We start from the raw sequence: 21,746 nt of genomic DNA, 5'->3' as shown, positions 1-21,746 counted from the left end.
GGCAAGTGGCGGCCGATCTGCTCCCGCAGGGCAATTTCCCACGTGGGGCGGAAAGGGGGTCGCCGCGTGTCCATAAGGGGTCGCGCCTGCCCGACGGGGCAGGAAGATGGCCATACACTGCTCCAAAAATAAGAGGGCGATTTACAAGATGGCGGCCCCTCCGTGCCGACCAGCTTTCCGCACTTTTGACGTCTTTGAGGCAGTAACAGTTCTTTTAAAAAAGGGGCAATTTCGGCCCCCAGTGTTTTAACTTTGTTTTGCATCTATAACAAATGTGTTTACTTAACAATTAAAGTTTATGGAACACACGTTTTGAGACTTCAACGCTCTGCTGGCTGGTAAAGAGGGATACATCATTTGTTCCAAGGGTTTTAGATTTTCAGAGAATATGCTTGTGGTAGAGGCTGCTATTAGATTTATTTAATGCTGTGGATTACAGCAATTTGTTTTCTATAAAATATTGTTTGGGCATAGATCAGAGATTGTGTGTGTGCTGGTCAAGGTTATTGGCTGACAGCTCAAACAGGATTGCACAGGTACTGGAAATTAGTTGTGATGGTAAAATAATTGGTGGCATTTCTCATTGTTGTCTGTTTTAGAAATGGTCAGATTCAGCACCTCTTGAATGGAAATCTAAGGCTGAATGTGATAGATCTGCTGGGTCAAACTGTGTCAGCGATTTGGGGGCCTGGTCAGTGTGTCAGTGTTTATGACACAAATCAGTGCAGACCAGGCCCTTCCTTAATCATACGTATCCAAGTCTGACTGCTATTTCACTACACTGAATCCCTCTTCCTCTTGGCTTCATGCCCATGGATTGATACTGTAGGTGGGCACTTGTGTTCCTGCCCGAAGCATTTGGTGACTGCACTCCATACTGTGATGGGCGGTGTGAGGGATCCACTTCAGTGCAATAGAAGCTTGACTCTGGTAGAAACAGGATTGAATGGGCAGAAGGGAATGGGTGAAAATATAAGACCATAATTAGGAGCAGGCCATTTGGCCCCCAAGCCTGCTCTGCCATTCAATAAGATCACGGTTGATCTTCTATCTCAACTCTACTTTCCTGCACTATCCCCACATCCCTTGATTTCCTAAATATTCAAAAATCTAGTGATCACTGTCTTAAATATACTCAACAACTGATCATCCACAGCCCTCTGGGGGAGAGAATTTCAAAGAAATTTCTCCTCAGTCCTAAATGGTTGACCCCTTATTCTGAGATATTGACTCCTTGTTCTAGACACCCCAGCCAGGGGAAACATCTTCCCTGCATCTACCCTATTGAGCCCTGTAAGAATTTTATGTTTAAATGAGATCATCTGTCATTCGTCCAAACTCTAGAGAATATAAGCCTAGTCTACTCAATCTCTCCTCATTGGACATCCCAGGAATCAGTCTAGTGAACCATTGTTGCATTCCCTCTATGGCAAGTATATCCTTCCTTGGGTAAGGAGATTACAACTGTACACAATACTCTAGGTGTGGTCTCACCAGGGCCCTATATGATTGCAGTAAGGCATCTTTACTCTTGTACTCAAATCGTCTTGTCATAAAGGCCAATATTCCATTTGCTTTCTTAATTGCTTGCTGTACCTGCATGTTAACTTTCAGTGATTCGTGTATAAGGACACCCAGGTCCCTCGGAACACCAACATTTCCCAATCTCTCTCTTACCGTTTATATATTTTTTAAAATCCTGTTTTTCTATATTTTGTACCAAAGTGGTCACATTTCTCCACATTATATTCCATTTGCCTTGTTCTTGTCCACTCACTTAACCTGTCTATATCCCCTTGAAGACGCTTTGATTCCTCCTCACAACTTTCATTCCCACCTAGCTTTGTATCATAGCAAACTTGGATATATTACATTTGGTCCCCTCATCCAAATCATTGAATTTAGATTGTGAATAGCTGAGGCCCAAGCACTGATCCTTGATCCACTAGTTACAATCTGCCAACCTGAAAATGATCTGTTTATTCCTACTCTGTTTTCTGTCCGTTAACCAATCCTCAATCCATGTGAGTATATTACCCCCAATCCCATGAGCCCTAATTTTGTTTAATAACCTCTTGTGTGGCACCTTATTGGATGCCTTCTAAAAATTCAAATACACCACGTCCACTGGTTCCCCCTTATCTATTCTGCTAGTTACAACCTCAAACAACTCTTAACAGGTTTGCCAAACATGATTTCCCTTTCATAAATCCGTGTTGACTCTGCCCAATCCTATTATTATTTTCTAAGTGCCCTGTTACCACATCCTTAATAATAGATTCTAGCATTTTTCCTATTACTGATGTCAGGCTAACTGGTCTGTAGTTCCCCATTTTGTGTCTCCCTCCTTTCTTAAATAGCGGGGTTACATTGGCTACCTTCCAATCCGCGGGAACCTTTCTAGAATCTATGGAATTTTGGAAGATGACAACCAATGGGGAAAGGGGAAAATTGATGTTGATGGGCGAAGTGGATGGTAATGACTGGGCAAGTGCATGACAATGAAGTCGGAAGTGGAAAACGAAGGGGAGAGGGAATTGGATGGTAATGAAAGGAGAGGAAATTGGGCAGAAGCTAGGAACAGTGCTTTTGGGTAGGAGAGGAAGGAGAATGCCAGCATTAACTGAAAATGAATCGGGAGGGAGAAGAGTGTTAAGTTGAATTAAAAGAACAGACTGCCAGTATGAACTGAGAAGGTTGAAGGAGAAGAGAGTGTTACTGTGAAGGAGGAAGGAGATTGGATGAAATACAGTGTCCTCAGGAATTAGGATAGGAGAATTTAGAGTGCCTTTGTGAACTAGGCAGGGGAGTTGGATGAGGTGAAGTGATTTGAGATAATTTTTTGGTAAGTTGTTGAAAACCCCATTGTCTTTTTATTCCCCCCCCCCCCCCCCCATATATCAATTATGCAGTATAAAACTGCTTAAAATTAACCAGAATTTGAATGTAAATTTCAAAATGTTTGCAGGACAGCATGCCTCTTGAACTCCTAGAATTGTGCCACCAATTTTGTGCCGTCAACATTTGAAATTTCCTTCAGGTTGTTATGCACTACTTGTCCTCTAATACAAATGAAGGAATGATGGGTACATCTGTAACTTTCTTACAAATCCCTCGTTTTCACATGTCGGCAATCGGATTAGATGCTTGGGTTATGAGGAGAGGCTCCATAAGTTGGGAATATTTACATTGGAAAAGGGAACGCTCAGGGATGAGCTCATAAAAGTAATCAACACAAACATCAATATGTTTAACATAGTCACAGAGGACATAGCCTCAAAATCAGATGCGGGAAGGTGAAATGATGATTTAAATTTAACTAAATGTAGTATATGGAATGACAAAGGAGGCAGCAGAGGCTGATTGTATCCATAAATCTGAGAGTTGGACAAGGACCCAGAGAAAAATTTGATGGAGGACTGAGAGAGAAATTATGGCATATTATATTTCCTAGATACTAGGACCACATCGAAAGACCACCGTGGTCTTTTCTGGTCCTTTACATTCCTATGCACCTGAGTTAGTGTACTGACATGGATTGAGAACTGGTTGTCAGACAGGAAGCAAAGAGTAGGAGTAAATGGGTACTTTTCAGAATGGCAGGCAGTGACTAGTGGGGTACCGCAAGGTTCTGTGCTGGGGCCCCAGCTGTTTACACTGTACATTAATGATTTAGATGAGGGGATTAAATGTAGTATCTCCAAATTTGCGGATGACACTAAGTTGGGTGGCAGTGTGAGCTGCGAGGAGGATGCTGTGAGGCTGCAGAGCGACTTGGATAGGTTAGGTGAGTGGGCAAATGCATGGCAGATGAAGTATAATGTGGATAAATGTGAGGTTATCCACTTTGGTGGTAAAAACAGAGAGACAGACTATTATCTGAATGGTGACAGATTAGGAAAAGGGGAGGTGCAAAGAGACCTGGGTGTCATGGTACGTCAGTCATTGAAGGTTGGCATGCAGGTACAGCAGGCGGTTAAGAAAGCAAATGGTATGTTGGCCTTCATAGCGAGGGGATTTGCGTACAGGGGCAGGGAGGTGTTGCTACAGTTGTACAGGGCATTGGTGAGGCCACACCTGGAGTATTGTGTACAGTTTTGGTCTCCTAACCTGAGGAAGGACATTCTTGCTATTGAGGGAGTGCAGCGAAGGTTCACCAGACTGATTCCCGGGATGGCGGGACTGACCTATCAAGAAAGACTGGATCAACTGGGCTTGTATTCACTGGAGTTCAGAAGAATGAGAGGGGACCTCATAGAAACATATAAAATTCTGACGGGGTTAGACAGGTTAGATGCAGGAAGAATGTTCCCAATGTTGGGGAAGTCCAGAACCAGGGGTCACAGTCTAAGGATAAGGGGTAAGCCATTTAGGACCGAGATGCGGAGGAACTTCTTCACCCAGAGAGTGGTGAACCTGTGGAATTCTCTACCACAGAAAGTTGTTGAGGCCAATTCACTAAATATATTCAAAAAGGAGTTAGATGAGGTCCTTACTGCTAGGGGGATCAAGGGGTATGGCGAGAAAGCAGGAATGGGGTACTGAAGTTGAATGTTCAGCCATGAACTCATTGAATGGCGGTGCAGGCTAGAAGGGCCGAATGGCCTATTCCTGCACCTATTTTCTATGTTTCTATGTTACCAGCTTGGAGCTATGTCAGTTTATTTGAAGCTGTTGGTCAGCTTTTTGTTTTCTAGGTTGACCTTTTTGAGTTCTTCTACATTTTACTGTTGATTATGGAAGACAAAGAGAACAAAATGGACAACTAAAACCGAGAGTTGATCTCTGTGCTTGATACTGATTAGTTGTTCACGACTCCCACAGTGGTTACAGTTCAAGTCTTGTACTCAAATGACCGTGGAAATGAGAGATAATTTAATTCAAATATACATTGTGACTTCAGTTTATATTCGAGCTGAGACAAGGTACTGGAGTTGGTTTCTCTGAGGATGGAGCAGAAAACTGTGCCAAATGCTAGGGTAACTAATTAAAATGCAGGCCTGGCTGCTTTCTGGGGCCCTGCTGGGACAATCTGGATTACTGACAAAAACTGCTGTATCATGTGGTTTCTTGACACATTTTAAAATTCTGTAAGGACCATTGCCACATTTTCTGTGTATTGATGCAAAAATGTAATAGCAGAAATTTTAAACCAAATTATCTAATCAAGCAGTCAAAGCAAATCTGTCACAGCATCTGATGCTTTTTACAAAAATATTTATTGCAGTCTCTGTGGATAGCTTTTAACAATTATTACTGGATGGAATATCCTTGCTGTCAGGTGCTGGAGGCAGAGTATTCATACTACTAAATGCTCAGTTTTTCCATATGGAACATGAATTCTATGAAGAATCACGATAAACCTGAAACGTAAGTTAATGCGGAGATATTATTTCACTGTATTCATATTCTACTTTGATAGCTGTATGACAAAATTGTACTTAAAAATATTTTATAAAACTGTTTTGCTTCAAATGATTTGTAGTAATTAACGTTGCTGTTTGGAATACACTGCAACAGGAAATCTCCACTCCAACTTTCAAGTTCTTTTCTTCCCCCAGTACTGCTTTCACTGGGCATGGGCAAACGAGTTGGGAGAAGAGTTTATAGCTGGCGTGTTCCCAGGATTTTACCAGTCTACCCTTGGAACTGGATGGCCTAATTTGAATTTCTGTTCCTTACCCTCCTCCAGTTTGGAGAAATGATGGTTCTTATTGCCCTGTTTTCATATTTCATTTTCTGTCACTTAAAAAAAAAATTGCAATGAGGTAGGGATTGCCACTTTTTATTTTAACTTAACAATTGTCTTTCCTTTCCTGCTATAGTATTGTATATGCATCCTCCTGTACATTCAAGTTGCTGTTATTCATGTGTTAGTCTTGGCAGTGAATGTCTAGAGTCTATTTGACTATGGCAATCTACAACCCAGTTCTGTCCAAAATGAATGCCTCCTTGCCTATATTTTCAAAAATAGTTGCTGGATCACAACAATTGCTTTTATTTCCCCTTGCCAGCACCATGGTGCTGAAACTGGTTGTAGCTATCTGGCTGAAATCCGTTATTTCAACACAGATTAGGGATCATACCCAAGATCATCCTGGTCTGAAACAAAAATAAAAAACGCTCATCAGGCCAAGCAGCATGAAAGAAACAAACAATTGATGCAGATTGGTTGAAAGGATCCATACCTCAAGTGTCGACTTGTTTCTCCATCCTCCTGCTCGACGTGTTGAATGTTTCCAGAATTTTCTGTGTTTCTTTGAGTTCCAGCATCCGCAGTATTTGGCCTATTGATCATCCTGCTCTCCATGGTTCCACTACTCATTGGATAAACATGGCCAGTCATCTGAAGACTCTTAGGACTAGAATTTCCCCAAAGCTCGTCAGCGCCCGATTGCCACCCAAGAAGCCGCTATGGCTGGGAAGATAATTGCTGGCAAAAACTTCCCCCCCCCCAAAATTTAAAAATCCACCCAGTGAAAAATATGGGACTTACAACCCCAATCTGGGTGGCAAAGTGCAATTTCGCCTCGTTTGGGCGGTGCCTAACGAAAATGGGCGAAAAATATAAAATCTAAAAATTTACACCGAGGCTAACACCAAAAAAAGAATTTAAATAATTTTTAAAAGCCTAACTAAAAAAATTCCCAAGACATTTTTATATTAAATCAGCCCAACATATTTTGAAAATAAATAGTAAAAAACCAATCACTTAACTTTTTCCTGCAGACCTACTTACCTACTGCCCAGTTCTGCTGATCCACGTGGGCGTTTAAAAATATTTTTTTAATACTTACCTACGGGTCCCCGCTCAGCCAAAGATCGCGCGGACCTCTCCCCAGTGGTACTTTGAAACTGCCGGGGTGTCTCAGGTAGGGAATTTTTCACCGACCCAGTTCTCGCCCAAAATGGCTAATACCGCTGGAGTGCAACTTCTAGCCCTATATAGACTTCGCACTTTAAAAAATGTCAACAGTAACTATGTAAATAGGAAGGACTGATATGGCAATTAGTCAGGCGGGAGAGAGAAACAATTGGCTATTGTATTTCTAATGTACCTGTACACATGTGTCTTGAATGCTCTTCAAATTCTTGCTTAGTCATTAGGCAGTGCAGCACAAACATTTTGCAGGATTACTGTCTCTGGAAGGAAAGTTTTCTTGATGGGCAGTTTGAGCCTGACCCCTCCAGAGGAAGATGCTGAACCCCTGTTGCCTGCTGTGACAATCTGCCTGTTTGTTTTCTGTTAAAATGTGAGCTTAGCTGGATGATGTCAGATTTTTGCTTTTCGTCTGTGGTATTACCCTACTAGTCAGTGGAGAGAGAGCAGGGATGCAATGTTTACTAACTTTTATAATGCTGTAAGGTTATGCTGAACTGGTTATTCAGCATGATGTAATTGAGCACCAGTTTTTGGAAACTGTAGAGAACAGATGGGTTTCACCAGAAGCACTCTGTTTAGCTGATTCACTTTTTTTTAACATGAAGGAAGGTCAGTAGTATTAATGAGGATTGCAAAGCTCTAGGTATATGCCCACTGGATGTGACATGATGAAAATCTGTTTCTTTTGTCAACTTGCAGAAGTCACATACAGATGACCAGTGAACATTTTCTAGGATTCTTGGTCATCAATCTGCCTATTTAAAAATTTGTACTAAACAAAATTTGTCAGTTCTTTGATCACTGGTTTGGTGGGCAAATTATGGATGAATTGTTTGACGACAACATCTGTCAGTTTGACTTGGGATGTGCTTGTGGATGGCAGTGTCCTCTGTGCATTGGTTGATTTAGAACCAGTTCTTCAGGCAACTTATGAACAAGACCAGGAAGAGAGTCTCCTTTGCTTCCTTTGCATTATTTGCCCACTTCTGTGATGAATTTCAAATAAAATTGCCTTTAATCTGTTGGAAATTTCTAAGCTAGGTAAGAGGTTAATTGTCAGTGCTACTTCTGCTGTTTTTCTCCTTTTTGGCTTTAATCTTTGTTGACCCCATGATTTTAGTCAAATTAATTTTTATTAAATAATTAGGCACTGTTTTAAAACTGATTAAAACTGATTAAAGTTTAAAACTGATTATTTTGAATAAAATACTATAAATCTGGATATTTATTTTGTATCAGATGTTTCACAATTAGAAGAGGGAACAAAAAGAGAGAAATGCCTTTGGGGCTAGATTCATTCAAAATCTTATGTAGAACAAAATGATTCCATATCATGGTGTATTGCTGAACCAGTGTGAAGTGCTAGGTATAGAAAAGGACACTAATGCACCCTTGTGATTTCCCTATAAGTTGCATTCTCTACCTTGCTCGGGCATCTGAGAAATGAGGCAATACGCCAGAAGGAGAGAGAGGACAAATCCTAATTGCTGGTTAGAGATATTTAAAAAAAATATATATATATATTCTTGAGGTGTGAGCGTTGCTGGCAAGGTCAGCCTTTATTGTCCATCCCCAATTTCCCTCGAGATGGTGGTAGGCCGCCTTCTTGAACGGTTACATTCGATGTGGTGAAGGCACTCCCACAATGCTGTTAGATAGGGAGTTCCAGAATTTTGACCCAGTGACAATAAGGAACAGCAATATATATCCAAGTCAGGATGGTGTGTGACTTGGAGGGCAAGTTGTGGGTTTGGGAGGTGTTGCTGAAGAAGGTGGAGACTTTCTGTAGTGTATCCTGTAGATACTACACACTGCAACCACATATGTCAGTGGTGGCGGGAGCGGATGTTTAAACTCGTGGTGAGATGCAGTTCAACCGGACACTTTGTCCTAGATGGTCTTGAGCTTCTTGAGTGTTGTTGAAGCTGCATCTATCCACGCAGGTGAAGAGTATTTCATCACATTCCTGACTTGTGCCATGTAGGTGGTGGAAAGGCTTGAGAGTTAGGAGGGTGATCCACTCTCCAAAGAATACCCAGCCTCTGACGTGCTTTATTAACAATGGCATTTATGTGGCTGATCCAGTTGAGTTTATGGTCAATGGTGATTCCCAGAATCTCCATTGACAGAATCCCGATGGGCCAGTTATATGTCCTCTTGTGATGGAATGGTACATGGCACAGAATAACCTACGAAGGAGAATATTTTTAAAAGTCAATAAAAAGAAAATTGTTCATCAGTAAATCGCACGCGGCAATTGTGACAATTTAAAAAAATAATACATTTTTAGGAATTCAAGATCAGAGTCTGACACTTAACTATTTTTCAATATTGTAATATTTGAGAAATTAATACTTTGAACATTATGTACATAATAAAGATGGAAATACAGAAAGTAAGATGTGAAGAGTACCTACCATAATTTCAAGCAGGATAGAAAATGAGTGATGGGGTAAATACCAGTGACCCAATACATTGTTCAGATGGACAATATAAATTATGTTTCAAACTAAATGCAGTAGACTGGGTTCAGTGTTGGCTGTTTAAGAAGTAGAAATTTTAATGCCTCCAAAATCTTGTTTTTGAAGTAGGTAATGTTCAATAATTTTGTCATGTGGGGGGGGGGAGTTCTATGATATTTTTGGAGAAAATGCAACTTTTATAAATGTAACTAACTTTTTGGAATGTTGCTAAGTAGGCCTGTAATCTAGGTCCTAATAAACTGACATTTGAAACAACTTTTGAGTTTCTAAATGTTTTGCTGATGCAGATATGTCCACTGGTTGCCTTGGACTTATTACTTCCTTGTTAGAAATGTTTACAGAGATAAAGAATTCTTACTATATCCACATGCTTTCTATATCCCACATCCTTATGTTTAAATGTATGTGTGCTGCCTTTTTCCTCCTTGCACTTGTGCAGTCAGCTATTTCTAGTCAAAAGGGAGGGTGGGCACTTGCTCATGGGTCTCTGCAAATGTCACTATACAACCACAAGCTGAGAAAGGCAGAAGAGTCATCTGAAGTGAGTATCGTCATTCCTGTGCGGAAGTGCCCAGTGTATAATCAATGTTCTATGCCACCATGTTTGTGTGGACTGCTCCATGAATGGTAATGATTTTCTCTCTCCATTTGGGAGGAGATGCAATTAAACTGATTGTGTGCGTGCACATGCGTGTGAAGTTTCTGTCGCACTCCAGATGCTGTACTTTGTTCAGCTGTGATTTTGGTGGTTTTATATAATTTTTTTTCAAAATAAGTACATAAAAACAGAACGAAACATAGTTATTTCTTGCTTTTGTTATGACCTTCAGATGACCTTGAAAGTTGCTAAGATACCCAGAAGAGTTGAGCAGCTTCCAGTAATGATTTAGGCCTTAATTGACCTTGGAACCTATTCAGACCACTTCACCAATGGGAATACCCGAGTTGTGGCCTTAGAGAGGGCAGACTTGCAACTGAACAATTACAATGTTTCTGTCCCCAGTTTACTTATGAACCATGCAATATGAGACAGCTTGTTTGTGAGCATATATAAAGATGTAATGTCACACGGGCAAGGTGTTGACTGCAGCGCCACAGGGGTTAGTGCTTGAAATCTTATCTCTAGTCTCTTAAATGATCTAAATTAACTGAATACTGTACTAATTGTGAGTTGATCAAATTTTCTGACTGCACTGAAATATTGAGAGCAGTAGAAACAGGTTGCATTTAATTGATTTTAAGACTTTAGAAGGGCATCGACTGATGAGCAGAATGGGCTAACTAGTGGCTGAAGCAATTTAATATGGACAAGTGTGAGGTAATGCCTTTATCGGGAATGTGAGTATAAGCTCAAGGAAAAGATCCTGAAAGGTGTGCAGGAATAGGGATACCTGGAGGCACAAACACACAAATCGTTGAAAGTGAGAGTGCAGGTAAACATAAAGCCATAAATGTCTTTTCGATTTCTAAATTCTCATCCTGGTTTTCAAATCCCTCCATGGTATTTTGGGTTATACAAGTAGGGTCATACAGTACAAATGCAAAGAGGCAATTATATAAATATGAACAAGGCAATGTTAGACTATAGTTAGTGTTCAGTTTTGCATGTCCCATTATAGAAAAGACATGAAAGCCATAGAGGGAATGATATTCGGAATGATAAATGTGTGGTTATGAGGAGAGAATTGAGCTGCTGGGGCTATTTCCATTGGAGGAGAGATTGAGACCAATTAGAAGTTTTAAAAAATTATTAAGGATTTAAAATGAAAAGGGAAAGACCATTTACTCTGGGAAGTCAGTGATGAGAGGTTATCAATTTAAATTTGTCATTCATTGATGATGGTTTCTCTTCCTGCCCTTGCATCGTAATCTCTGGTGTCTCCCAAGGATCTCTCCTTGGCCCCCTCCTATTTCTCATCTGCATGTTGCCCCTTGACGACATCATCCAAAACCACTATCAGTTTCCACATGTACGCTGATTACACCCAGCTCTAGCTCACTACCACTATTCTTGACCCCTCCTCAGTCTCTAAATTGTCAGACTGCTTGTCCAACATCCAGTTCTGGATGAACAGAAATTTTCACCAATTGAATATTGGCAACACCGAACCCATTGTTTTTGGTCCCCACCACAAACTTCATTCCCTAGCCATTAACTCCATCCCTCTCCACAACTTCTGTCTGAGACTGCACCAGACTGTTCGCAACCTTGGTGTCATATTTGACCCCAAAATGAGCTTTTGACCTCATACGCAGCATAACTAAGAGTGTCTATTTCCACCTCTAACATCGCCCGTCTCCACCTTTGCCTCAGCTGATCCACTGCTGAAGCCCTCATCCATGACTTTGTTAACTCTAGACTTGACTATTCCAACCCACTCCTGGCTAGCCTCCCACATTCTACCCTATGTAAACTATAGGTGATCCAAAACTCGGCTGCCAGTGTCCTAACTCATACCAAGTGCCGCTCACCCATCACCCCATGTGCTCGCTGACCTACATTGGCTCCTGGTTAAGCAAAGCCTCGAATTCAAATTTGTCATCCTTGTTTTCAAATCCCTCCATGGCCTTGCTTGTCCCTATCTCTAACACCCGAGACGTCAACACTCTAATTCTGTCCTCCTTGCGCATTCTTGATTATAATCACTAAACCATTGCTGGCCGTGCCTTCTGTTGCCTGGGCTATAGGCTCTGGAACTCCCTGCCTAAACCTCTCTACCACTCTCTCCTTCTTCACGATGCTCATTAAAACCTACCTCTTTGATGAAGCTTTTGGTCACCTGCCCTAATTTCTCCTTATGTGGCTCGGTGTCAAATTCTTTGTCTCCTAATACTCCTGTGAAGCGCCTTGGGACATTTCACTACGTTAAGGGCATATATAAAATACAAGTTGTTCGTGTTCTGAGAAATATCTTTACATAGAGATTTGTTACAACATTCAATGTTTTGCCACAGAGTAGAGACAGAGACCATTGCATCCACATCTTTTGATGCAACAGTAAAAAGAGATTTGAATCCAAGGAAGAGATAATGCTATGCAATGTAATGTGATTAGTTCTAGCAAAGAACCAGCACAGACACAATGGGCCAAATGGTCACCTGTGAGATAAACTCCTATAGTTCTATTTGCAGAAGGATTTTGATCAGTAAGTGGGCAGGCAAATGGAAGTTAATACAGTACTGAGAAATATTAACAATTCTAATAGAATTATCTTGGGGCAATCTAGATGGGGATGTTAAAATAATAGTTGTCTGGACACTTAGTGACAAGTCTATGTGGCGAAGCAATTAAATAAAGGTAATAGGATTGATGTATGGACAAAGCAACAGAATGCAAGTGTGTAGAAATAATGCTATGGCTTTATAATACCTGGGTCAGACCACTTCTGAAAACTGAATACTTGGTTTCTGTACTGCAAAGCATATGTGCATACATTGAGGAAGAAAACAGTAAGGATAATTGCAAGGAAATGAGTTGTGAAGTTTTGTGTAGCTCAAGTTCTACAGTCTAGTGAGAAGTAGGCAAGAGTGATCTCATTAAGAAATATGAAATATTAAATGGTATAGATGAGGTAAGCCAGAATATTAAGTTGAAGTAAGTTGGGCTATTGGCACCAGAAGAGCTCAATCTTAAATTAGCTTGAAGTAAATTTAACTTGAATTTTAAATTTTTTTACTCCGAATGATTAACTATTTTTAATAATTTTCTACACATGGTGGTGGATAAATATATTCAAGGTGTTGAAGATGTCGCTATGTACCAGAGAGATTATAGGCTAATGGCCTTTTCTTACTCCTAACTCTAATGTTTGTGTCGTCTTCTGCCAATGTTTTATCAAAATGGAGCTGGATATAACCTCCAAATCCTGCCCCTCGCCATCCTTTCTCTTGTAATCATTTCCTATTGGGTTGTCTCTCGTGCACCGCCTCTCCGTTTGGCCACTAGTGGTGGCCATACTTTTAGCCACCTAGGTCTCACGCTGTAGAATTTTTTCCACCTCTCCACCTCCCTCTCCTCTGAGACACTCCTCAAAGATCAACCCTTTCACCTCTCCATATCTCCCCTCCTTTTGAGTCAGCTCTGCTTCTCCCATGCCTCTCAAGTATTTCAGGATTTCTTTTATGTTAAATGCATTATATAAATGCAACTTGTTGGCTGTGGATACCATGTGTTTATGAACATTACCAATCTGAAATTCCAGGGGGCTAGAGGTGAACATTATGCGGATGGGTGGAATTTGGGGTAGGACCCGTTCTCCCAGATTCTAAGCAAAAATCCTCATTTTCATTGTGGGACTCTTGAATTTGGGGTCTACATGCTCTTCAGTCGACATCTCCTGACTCCTGAGCCTCTGCCCTATACAATCAGGCTCCTCTTCCACTCCCTGCTCCTCCAGCTCCCTCGTTCTGTTTCACCCAGTGTAAGTTCCTTAGCCCTACTATCTTTCTCAAGGGCAAATGATGGGGTGGGTGAGGATGTGAGGCGATGGCCTGAACTGATGGCTCGGCACATCCTCCTCTGCTGCTGCCTTCTGTGCTGCTTCTTGCTGTGTTTCATTTGAAGCATGAGGATGAGGAAGAAGTTAAAACAGTTGTGGAGCAAGCAGAGAGGTCACCACTTGCAGAAGAATGATTTACAACCATTTGCTTTCAGAAAGATTGGCTGAGCTGCTGGAGCACAAATAGGTAAAGCAATGTGTTGTCACAATGAACCTACACCTGGCACGGAGCCACGTGCTTCTGCTTTCCAGTTCCCTGCCACCCCACGAGTTCCATTGCATTGTAACTGTTGTTTGCTGTAGGACTAAGAGAACTCTGGAAAGGAATCTTTCCTGTGCTAGTTTAGCATTTGAAAGTTAGTTCATGGCATTTCAAATCTTGACCAGCAGTACTGCTCTGTTTATTTATGAAACAATTGTCCAGGTGGCCTGCCTCATCTATACTTGTGTGATTTGAAAACTGAAATTCATTTAACTGTTTTGCATTTTTTTCAAGATCTTATTAAGCAGTTTCAAGCATGCATTAAAATTTGCAGAACTTTTTCATCAGTTCCTATAAATCGAAAACTTTTAAGTTTTTTAATAAAATTGAGAATGCACCAGTTATTGACCCTATGTTTAGTTGTTGAAATGTTGAGACTTGTGTCTATTTTCAATGACCTCCTGGATTGTTTCTCTATGCAAACTCGATGGTCCATAACTCCATTGCCAGTATACTGATCCAAGCTTGTATTTAGTTCACCTATCACTCTTGTCCTTGCTAATCTCCACTGGCTCCCTGTCTCCCAATAGATTGGATTAAAATCCATTGTCCTCACTTACAGATCTGTCTACATCCGACCTCTGCCACTTTCTCCAACTCTACATCATACCCCATGCTCTTCAGTTCTCCACTGCTAGACTGTTGTGCATCCTCACCTCCTGATAATTACTTCTGTGGGAGAGCTTTGTCACTTTAGCCCCACCCTCTGAGATGCCCCCTTAAACATCTTTGCCCTGCTAATCTTCTTAGTGTTAAAAAAAAAATTTCAAAACCTGTCTGTTGGACTCTTTAAATTCTCCACCACTCAGTCTCTCTCGTGTGAAGCACCTTGGGATGTTCTATTATGTTAAGGATATTATATAAAGGCAAATGATTGCAATTTTAACTTGTGTCTTCTACAACAGGCTTATTTTTTTTTCTTGTAATTTCTTATCCTCTCATAGGTTATGCCTTCCTGCTATTTCAAGAGGAAAGCTCTGTGCAAGCTCTGATAGATGCATGTATTGAGGAAGATGGGAAGCTGTACCTGTGTGTTTCGAGCCCCACTATCAAGGACAAACCGGTAAATGGATCTGCAGCTTGTTTCTGCACACCATCTGTTCTCTTTGTCATTCCACGAGCCACCAAACCTGGGAATTGTTCAGCTGGCTTCTCCTCCCTCTCCCCCCTGATGAATGCAAATGCATGCTGTATCATTTTGATTATCCATTTACTGATGGAGCTTTTATTTTCAGTAAAATTCTAAGATTGGGTCTTGGGAATTTGTTAATAAATGGTGAACTGCATAATTAAGCCTTTGTTTGTAGTTTCCAGAGCAATAAGCAAATACAAAGCAGCCTGGCATTTGTTCCCTGTAGGTGATCGCTGTATCAGTGTTTTTTGTTGACTAGTTGTGTCCTAATCCCTGGCTTTTTACAAAATAAAAGGAGGTACACAATGAGTTCTGATATTCATCCTTCCCCAGCAGTTTTGTAACATTTTTGTGCCTCAGAGCTTTGCAGTAAAGCGAATTTAGCAATTTAAAACTGAGTCCATGTAAGTTTGCATGAAAAAATTGTATTATGCCCACTCTTTTAAAATTACAAAGCAAATGTTGACTTGTGTCGACTGCACCATGTACAAATGAAATTATTATAAATTAAAATTGGAGGCTGTTATTACAAAACATATTTGCTTAAGATGCTTGGATTTCTTAGATTTAAAAAAACTTTTATAGCTTTCAAAGATCATTTAGCAAAACCTTGTTTTTTTTTAAAGGTGCAAATTCGACCATGGAACCTGAGTGATAGTGATTTTGTGATGGATGGTTCTCAGCCTCTGGACCCCAGGAAGACCATCTTCGTGGGAGGAGTTCCCAGACCTCTTCGAGCTGGTGAGTGAAGATGAAGTGAGTCCCCAAGGTTTTGATGACTGAGAATGTGAAGTCTGATCAAAATTCCAAAACTGGTTTGAGTGGAATTCATAGAGCAGAGTTCAACTATATATCGATATTTTGCCCAATATACATGCCAATGTCAGTTGCATATAGTTAAGAGGTTGTACTGTTAGGTGTGTTTAGTGTTTAATATAATCTACAAAAGTACAAATTTTGTAATGTTTCCTCAAAGGATCTTTGTGTTCTTGCCTTATATAAAGGTCTATTTTCTTCAAAACAGTTTGCAACCACTCTTTTGAGATAATGAGGATGTTTCCTGGAGTGAATGCATTAATTGACTTTACTGGACAATTTCTGCCATTGCACTTGCCAGGTTTTGGGAACAAAATGGGGAACGTGATTGGAGAGATGGCGTTTTACTTAAAAAGTACACTAAGAGTCCCATATTTAAAATGTTAATATTTTGTACAAATGCGATCTGTATTTGGGGTGAGTTGTACATCCTTATTGCAGTCTTCAACTTTGAAATATATTTTCAATTTTATGCGCTCATGGTGGAGGTCCCTTTTGTTATTGAGCAGTTACCAGGGACAGCCGGCATCATTCTTATTTGAGCAGTAAACATTCACCAGGAACTGTGAGGGGTTACATTAATGAGCAATAAGTCTCAGAGATTGCAAACCACAGAGCAAAGCCTCTGGCTCAGGTCTACATGAGAATACAAACTTCACATAGCAGTGCCTGTCCTACAAACCTTATTTTTATGTACCAGTTTTTGTTTTTATTTTTTTAATTACAGTTTGTAGGTTTTTCCAGAGATAAATAGGAAGATACTGAGAGAGAACAGTAGGGAAAAGGGAGGGAGAAGGAAGGGATAGAGACAGAGGGGGGTGGGGTGGAGGCAAAAGATGCAAAGATTACCCAGCATTCAATCACTTATTGTAGAAAAAATAATGTAAAATACATGAGCACTGTTTGCAGCAGGGATGAATTTAGAAATTATTAAAGGCGGATTATCGCGCACTGATGGTGTGTCATTTAGTTTCAGAGCAGGAATCTGGAAACAAAACCCTTCCCTCCCCCCTCCCCCCTCCCCCAGTGTCAACCAAGAAAACTTGAATTTTGAAGATTTTTTTTTTTAAATGGCATTTTAGAGCCTATTGTAACTCAAAAATGTTTCCTGGCAGAATGAAGACATATTTTTAATATCAAAATAAAAGTAGTTGTAGGACTTCCAATACAATTCTACAGGGTCTAGTTTGTTTCATTGGGAATCTAATCCCAGATATCACGTTAATTTGTGAACTGAAACTGTTGTGAATGTATAATATAAATATACACCCTGTACACTCAATGTATAGTTACATAAGACTACTGGATGCACCTTCACACTGTATACACTATACTTGTATCACCAGAGGGCGCAACTGGTGGAGACCGAGGGGTCACCTGTACACGACAAGTAACCAGGTATAAAAGGGAGTTCACCATACTGTACCCTCCCTCGGGAGCTGTAATAAATGGACTACGGTCACCACAGTTCAAGTACAATAACTTGCCGCGTGGAGTCATTACTAGAGTGCTTACAGGCACAACAGAAACCTTTTTACCCCATACACCTAGAAAAACCTCACCCCATGGTGCCTTCTACATTCACAAGATAAAACTTTCCCAATATCACTTGGTCCCTGGTGGTGGGGGGAGTGAGAGGGGTGAAATGCTGCAGTGTTGCATTGCGACCAACATCATTTACGCAGGTGAAAAACAATGAAGTGTTGACACATAAGCAAAATACTGCGGATGCTGGAATCTGAAATAAAAACAGAAAATGCTGGAAATCTCAGCGGGTCAGGCAGCATCTGTGGAGAGAAACAGAGTTAACGTTTCAGGTCGCTGACCCTTCGTCAGAACTGGCAAAAGTTTGAAATATAACAGATTCTTAAGGAAGTGCAGGGGCATTGAAAGGGGTGGGGGGGGGGGGAAGAAAGAACAAACGTGATGGGGTGGAAGGCAGGAGAGATTTGAGACAAAAGGGATGATGTACCAAATTGAGAAGGTAATTGTTTATCTGTAAAGCATGCACTCCCATGTTCCGCCACCAGGGAGCGCATCCCCTGAAGTCCCAAGGGATCCCAGCATCTCTTGGAAGCACTGTATATAAGGCCTGTTCCTCACTCTGGAGTGTCTTATTAAAGACTGAGGTCACTGTTAAATTTAACCTCCCTGTGTGCAGTCTCATCTGTGTTCAGAACACAATAACTGGCGACGAGTATACAAATCCAACGCAAAGATGCAGCAAACTGTGGGCATCCTGGAGAAGTTCATGGAGGGTGAGGACTGGGAAGCCTATGTCGAACCGCTAGACCAGTACTTTGTAGCTGATGAGCTGGACGGAGAAGGAAGCACTGCAAAAAGGAGAGTGGTCCTCCTCACGGTCTGCGAGCCTCATGAAGAATCTTCTGGCACCGGTGAAACCCACAGATAAGTCATATGAGGAGCTGTGTACACTGGTTTGGGAGCATCTTAACCCGAGGGAGAGCGTGCTGATGGCGAGGTATTGGTTCTATACGTGCCAGCAATCTGAAGGTTAGGAATTGGCGAGCTACATCGCCGAGCTGAGGCGACTTGCAGGACAATGAGTTTTATGGCTACCTGGAGCAGATGCTCAGAGACTTTTTTGTACTGGGCATTGGCCACGAGACCATCCTACGAAAACTTTTGACTGTAGAGACACCGACCCTCAATTAGGCCATTGCGATAGCACAGGCGTTTATGTCCACTAGTGATAACACCAAACAAATCTCTCTGCACACAAGTGTTAGTTCCAGTTAATTTATGAACATTGCTATGTTTGCGAGCAGAAGTGTACAGGGCAGAAACCACGAGTCTGCAACTGCCAGCAGGCCTCAGGTGACCCAGATGACTTGGAGTCCGCAGCAAAGGATGAATGCAAGGCAATTCACACCTTGTTGGCATTGTGGAGGCTTCCATTCAGCCTATTCATGCTGCTTCAAAGGGTATGTTTGCAAGATCTGTGGAACAATGGGGCACCTCCAACGAGCTGCAAGCTCTGCAAAACCTGCTAACCACCACATGGCAGAGGAAGATCGGTCCATGGTGGATCAAAGCAATTTCGAGCCTCAGAGAGGAGACAGATGCTGAAGTACATGGGGTGCACACATTTTCGACGAAATGTCCACCTATAATGCTAAATGTAAAATTGAATGGCTTACCTGTGGCCATGGAACTGGATACTGGCGCTAGCCAATCCATCATGAGTAAAAAGATGTTTGAGAGACTGTGGTGCAACAAGACACTCAGACCAGCCCTGAGCCCAATCCACACGAAACTGAGAATGTACACCAAAGAGTTTATCACTGTCCTGGGCAGCGCCATGGTCAAGGTCACCTACGAGGGCATGGTGCACAAACTGCCACTCTGGATTGTCCCGGGCGATGGCCCTACACTGCTTGGAAGGAGCTGGCTGGGCAAAATCCTGGAACTGGGATGACATCCGAGCGCTATCACATGTCGATGTGACCTCATGTACCCAGGTTCTTAACAAATTTCCTTCCCTTTTTGAGCCAGGCATTGGAAACTTTTCCGGGGCGAAGGTACGGATCCACTTAGTCCCAGAGGCACGACTCATTCACCACAAGGCGCGAGCGGTACCTCACATGATGAGGGAGAGAGTGGAAATCGAGCTGGACAGGCTGCAACGCGAGGGCATCATCTCCCCAGTGGAATTCAGCGAGTGGACCAGCCCGATTGTTCCAGTACTCAAAAGTGATGGCACGTCAGGATTTGCGGCGATTATAAAGTAACTATTAATCGTTTCTCGCTACAGGACCAATACCCGCTGCCCAAGGCAGACGGCTTATTTGCGACGCTGGCAGGAGGCAAGACGTTCACCAAGCTCGACCTGACTTCAGCCTACATATGACGCAGGAGCTGGAGGAGTCTTCGAAGGGCCTCATCTGCATCAACATGCACAAGGGACTGTTCATCTACAACAGATGCCCATTTGGAATTCGGTCGGCTTCATCGACCTTCCAGAAAAACATGGAGACCCTACTCAAGCCGGTACCACGCACGGTGGTTTTTCAGTACAACATTTTGGTCACAGGTCGGGACACCGTCGAGCACCTACAAAACCTGGAGGAGGTCCTCCAGTGACTGGATCGTGTAGGGCTGCAGCTGAAGAGGTCGAAATGCATCTTCATAGCAACAGAAGTGGAGTTTTGGGGGAGAAAGATCGCGGCGGACAGCATTTGGCCCACAGACGCCAAGACAGAGAGGTTATCAGGAACGCGCCCAGGCCACAGAACGTCATGGAGCTGTGGTCGTTCCTGGGACTCCAACTATTTTGGTAACTTCCTACCGGGGTTATGCACCCTCTTAGAGCCTCGACATGTGTTATTGCATAAAGGTGAGAACTGGGTATGGGAAAAAAGCCAAGTTATTGCTTTTGAGAAAGCCAGAAACATTTTATTCTCCAACAAGCTGCTTGTATTGTATAACCTATGTAAACGACTTGTGCTAGCATGTGATGCGTCGCCGTACAGAGTCGGGTGTGTATTACAACAAGCTAACGTTGCGGGGAAGTTGCAACCTGTTGCCTATGCTTCCAGGAGCTTGTCTAAGGCCGAGAGGGCCTACAGCATGATTGAGAAAGAGGCATTAGCGTGTGTGTACGGGGTAAAGAAAATGCATCAGTCCCTGTTTGGCCTCAAATTTGAGCTGGAAACCGATCACAAGCCCCTCATATCCCTGTTTGCTGAAAACAAGGAGATAAATACTAATGTCTCAGCCCGTACACAAAGGTGGGCACTCCGCGCTATCAGCGTATAACTATACCATCCGCCACAGGCCAGGCACCGAGAACTGTGCAGATGCTCTCAGTCGGGAGTGGAAATGGCGCTGCCTGCAAACTTGTTGATGGTGGCGCAGACTGCAGACTTGTTGATGGTCATGGAAGCGTTTGAAAATGATAAACCACCTGTCACGGTCCGCCAGATTAGGACTTGGACCAGGCAAGATCCTCTGCTGTCCCAAGTAAAAAAAAAACTGTGTACTGCATGGGAGCTGGGCCAGCATCCCCGTTGAAATGCAAGAGCTAATTAAGCCGTTCCAGTGGCAAAAGGACGAGCTGTCCATTCAGACAGATTGCCTGTTGTGGGGTAACCGCGTAGTGCTACCCAAAAAGGGCAGGGAGACATTCATCTCGGATCATCACAGCACACACCCGGGTATAGTAATGATGAAAGTGATAGCCAGATCCCACGTGTGGTGGCCCGGTATCGACTCGGACTTGAGAGTCCTGTGTACGGCAATGCAGTGTGTGTGCTCAGTTGAGCAACGCGCCCAGAGAGGCACCACTAAGTTTGTGGTCCTGGCCCTCCAGACCATGGTCCATGTTGACTATGCGGGCCCGTTTCTCGGTAAAATGGTCCTGGTGGTGGTGGATGCTTTTTCAAAATGGATTGAATGTGAAATAATGTCAGGAAACACCGCCACCGCCACCATTGAAAGCCTGAGGGCCATGTTTGCCATCCACGGCCTGTATCTGTAAAGCATGCACTCCCATGTTCCGCCACCAGGAAGCACATCCCCTGAAGTCCCAAGGGATCCCAGCATCCCTTGGGAGCACTGTATATAAGCCAGCCCCAAGGCCTGTTCCTCACTCTAGAGTGTCTTAATAAAGACTGAGCTTACTGTTACTTTAATCTCCCTGTGTGCAGTC

General features: G+C 42.4%; 1 protein-coding gene across 5 annotated transcripts in view; it reads left to right on the top strand.

Annotated features, from left to right (window-relative positions):
- cpeb3 (cytoplasmic polyadenylation element binding protein 3) overlaps window positions 1-21,746 on the top strand; it is a 138,846-nt gene that overhangs the window by 80,972 nt on the left and 36,128 nt on the right. For all 5 annotated transcript variants that reach the window (XM_070875043.1, XM_070875045.1, XM_070875044.1 and 2 more), the window contains 2 exons: window positions 15,072-15,190; window positions 15,886-16,000. In XM_070875043.1, the coding sequence (XP_070731144.1) occupies window positions 15,072-15,190; window positions 15,886-16,000 (234 nt within the window). The remainder of the gene's footprint in view (window positions 1-15,071; window positions 15,191-15,885; window positions 16,001-21,746) is intronic.

Source organism: Pristiophorus japonicus, chromosome 3, assembly GCF_044704955.1.
Source record: "Pristiophorus japonicus isolate sPriJap1 chromosome 3, sPriJap1.hap1, whole genome shotgun sequence".
NCBI classification, from domain to species: Eukaryota; Metazoa; Chordata; class Chondrichthyes; family Pristiophoridae; genus Pristiophorus; species Pristiophorus japonicus.
Note: the sequence above shows the minus strand (reverse complement) of the source record. Positions and strands in the feature narration are given on the sequence as shown.